Genomic DNA, 3434 nt, shown 5'->3' with positions numbered 1-3434 from the left:
ATAAAGTACTTTGTGGCTCAGTGGTAACAGTGGTAGTTTTTACCTCACTCTTTATCTCTATCTCAAGAGATAATTCTACCGGATTGATCAGTTTCTATGGAAACATGCCAGCACCAAAGTGAAAGAGAATGAAATAATTCTGTAGATTATAATCACTACAAAAAAAACTTTACCTAGATTATGTAATGATTAGGTGTTCACCGAAACTGCATGCTTGCTAGAGATTGCTGGCGTGTGTTGTCCATCTGGGGGTGGGGGTGGGGGGGTGTTTACATCTTCAGAGTGTGTTGAATGTAACAGATTAGCACAGGCTGGTCCAAGATCAGAAGTTAAGGAGTCACGTTTACCCCAGCAAAAGGCCCTAAACTATTTTGCACGTTGACTTTATCTAGAGGCCCGATGCCTCTTCCTGTTTGACACCTCCTCTTCTCAGCCTGTATAAAAGCAGATATTCTCCTGAAGCTCGACGGGGTTTGATTGCGCCTCCGGCCAGGCCACAAAGAGCCTTGACTGCCTCCACCTTCTCCACCTCCTCATCACTTTGCCTTTACATCACAAAGAGATGGCTCCCTTTGAGAAGTCCATGGAAGTGATGCCCTTCAAGCAAAGGAAGTGCTTAGGTAAGGAAAAGCTTAGGTACAAGGATATTTTATAATCAACATTTCATTGTATTAGGTTATTTGGAACAGCAAATTCTGGTTTGTACTGACATTTTATTGTAGCCCAAACTCAGCCACTTCAACTAATTAGCTAATTCACAGCCCTTCCTGTGTTGAAGTGGGTGTATTTAAGCATAATCAAATGTGCTTACATTGACCAAAGTGCTGTAAAGAAGAACCTTGATAAATGAAAGGTATTAAAATGATGCATATACAGAGATGATATAATATACAGAGCGATAGGTATAGGTAATAAATAGGGGGAAAAATCATATGGGATAGATTATAAAGATATAAGAATAAGAAAGAGAAAAAGCACAATCCAATCAGCCAAACTCAAAAGGTGGAGGGACTATGTGTTTAACCTTGATTTTAAAGACTCTAAAGGTAGAGGAGGTCTGGATGCTAGGTGGCAGTATACTCTAGGCCAGCAACACAGAAGGCCTGATCAGCTTTCCCTTCCAAGGACATGATAGGAGAGATTAATCTGACTTAAAGAATGAAGGTTCCTGAGAATGGAATGTTAGTAGAGCAGATCAAAGATATAAGTAAGTGAAAGAAGATATAATGCAGAATATAATTCATATCCTTTTATTATTTCACAATCAGGGGTTCTGAACTCTAGATCAGCTTTTCAGTTACTTTGCAGATTTTTTGTCTTTCCTTCTGGCAAAACATCTGATCTAATAATTTACAGATTAACCATTTACATTTACTTTTGTGGCATTAAGCAGAGGCCCTTATCCAGAGCGACGTACAAAAGTGCTTTGAGTCTCTAGCAATGAATAAATCTACACTGGTACACTAGATTACAAACTTGAGATAAATCAGCCTAAAACTCTGTTGATTTTTATTTTTTTAACAACGCAAACTTGATAAGTGTTAGTGTAAGTTAAAGCTCCAACTCTTAAAGAATAGGTATAATTACAAGGATAAGCACAAATCTTAGTTGACTGTTAAAACTATATTTTTTGTTCTTTAGTTTCTGTGTACAACGTTTAAGCAAGCGTTCATTTTCTTTGCAATGTAGCAACAAGAAAAGATGAAGTCTGCACAATACGCTCCAAGTTCCCCAACAAATTACCAGTAAGATTTTCTATTTTTTGTTTTTGAATTTGAATATCTGAGCAGCTGGCTGACTTCTGTCTTCTTAAGGTCATCGTTGAACGTTGCATTTGGGAGAAGCGGCTTCCTCTATTGGATAAAACTAAATTCTTAGTCCCTCATGAGCTCACGGTGGGCCAATTTCTGTGTCTGCTCAGGTGAGAGATTCCCAAACTAATGTTGGTTAATTATAAAATCAATTGTGCTTGAAGAATTGCTTGAGAGACGTTTATGAAACCGTATGAACTGCATGCATATTGCAAGCTGGTGTAGTGCACGCACAGTACACAACACCAGTCTGTTTGCTGCCTGTTAATTTGCTGTCTACTGATGTTTATTCAGTTATAAGAGTTCCTCATTTCACAGCACAGCATTTCTAGCATGCTAGTTCGATAACTGCTGAAAAAGCAGAATGTAGGCATGAAGTTACTGCTAATAATAATCGCCCTTTTTAAAGACATAAATAGACACTGTTTTCTAAAAGTAGACCTATTATTAACATGTGAGGGCATAAGTATATACGTATTTAGGTTCAATGAGGAGGTAGCTCTTTCACCAAAAAGCATTTAAGTCTTAATAAATTTCAGTAAATCATGTAATTATATTATTAATATTTCATATATTATTGATATTTGAACACAATAATCATTTCAAACGCATAGCTGATTTTATTCCTCATCTGTGTTTGTTTCAGAAGTAAGATAGCACTTGAAGCATCCCAGGCTTTGTACCTGCTGATTTCAGGAAAAAACATGTGCGCCATGACAACCAGCATGGCGGAAGTATACTCTCAGCACAGTGATGCCGACGGTTTCCTCTACATGTCCTATGCCTCCCAGGATATGTTTGGCTGAGAAGACCTTCCATTTCTTTCTTTCATCATCATGAAATAACCAAGGTCTCCTGTATTCACTTTTTACCACTGCTGCAGCTAGAGACCATCACTGTGCCTAAGACTTCAAATTACTTCCCCAACCCTGACCATGTGGCCAAAAAAATCTCTTCTGACCTCAAACTTTCCTTTTTTTTTTTTTTTTTTGCGAGGTTCATGTCGAGATATAAAACCTAGTGATATGTACCCTGTGAAAAGTTTACATTGATTTATAAAGATAGAAAATCATGTCACATGACACTTATCTTGGAGACACAGCTGTTCTGTGGATGGTCCTGACAATTATAGAGCCACCCTGGAACAATATCCTGAGGTTCTGTATGCTTCAGATAGCACAGTCACGGGAAGTGAGAGAGGAAGACGGTTGAAAACTGCATGACATTTCTCTTCTCTGTTGTCTTGTTATGTGATTTCTCCTTTAAACTCTGATGGAACTGAAACCCCTGTGACATTCTGTGCTCAAACTCTAGGAGAAAAAATGTTTACATGTACCTCGAATGTTATTTGGAATGCTGCAAATAAATAGATTTTTTTCCCTTTTCGTTAATGTCTGAGTTGAGTATTTTTATTGAGTATTTTTACTTAAACAAAAGTCACATTATTTACATTTTTATTTTGGGAAACTTAATTTCTACTTCATGACATTTCAGAGAAACATGTTGTTCATTGCTTCTTTAAAGTCAAGAGAACCTGCATAAACAGAAACTCACAAAGTCACAAAACCACAAAACCACAAAACCACAACCCCACATTTCTGGTGAGAGTTTTTGTTTAAAAAA

At 37.4% G+C, this 3434-nt stretch overlaps 1 protein-coding gene across 1 annotated transcript; it reads left to right on the top strand.

Annotated features, from left to right (window-relative positions):
• The first annotated feature begins 456 nt into the window (after nt 1-456).
• Nucleotides 457-3196, top strand: map1lc3cl (microtubule-associated protein 1 light chain 3 gamma, like). The gene is made up of 4 exons (XM_083560092.1): nt 457-620; nt 1690-1745; nt 1815-1921; nt 2458-3196. The coding sequence occupies exons 1-4, from the start codon at nt 563-565 to the stop codon at nt 2615-2617; spliced, it is 381 nt and encodes a 126-aa protein (XP_083416218.1). The 5' UTR covers nt 457-562; the 3' UTR covers nt 2618-3196.
• The last annotated feature ends 238 nt before the right edge of the window (nt 3197-3434 follow it).

Source organism: Silurus aristotelis (assembly GCF_946808225.1).
Source record: "Silurus aristotelis genome assembly, chromosome: 14".
Lineage (NCBI taxonomy): Eukaryota > Metazoa > Chordata > Actinopteri > Siluriformes > Siluridae > Silurus > Silurus aristotelis.
This window is presented reverse-complemented; position numbering and strand designations above follow the sequence as displayed.

Bases quoted from the DNA above. Each gene is read 5' to 3' on its own strand.
- map1lc3cl (XM_083560092.1), top strand. From the start codon at position 563: ATGGCTCCCTTTGAGAAGTCCATGGAAGTGATGCCCTTCAAGCAAAGG. The intron at 621-1,689 runs GTAAGGAAAAGC...TTTGCAATGTAG, and splicing joins CAAGCAAAGGAAGTGCTTAG to CAACAAGAAAAGATGAAGTC. The intron at 1,922-2,457 runs GTGAGAGATTCC...TGTTTGTTTCAG, and splicing joins CAATTTCTGTGTCTGCTCAG to AAGTAAGATAGCACTTGAAG.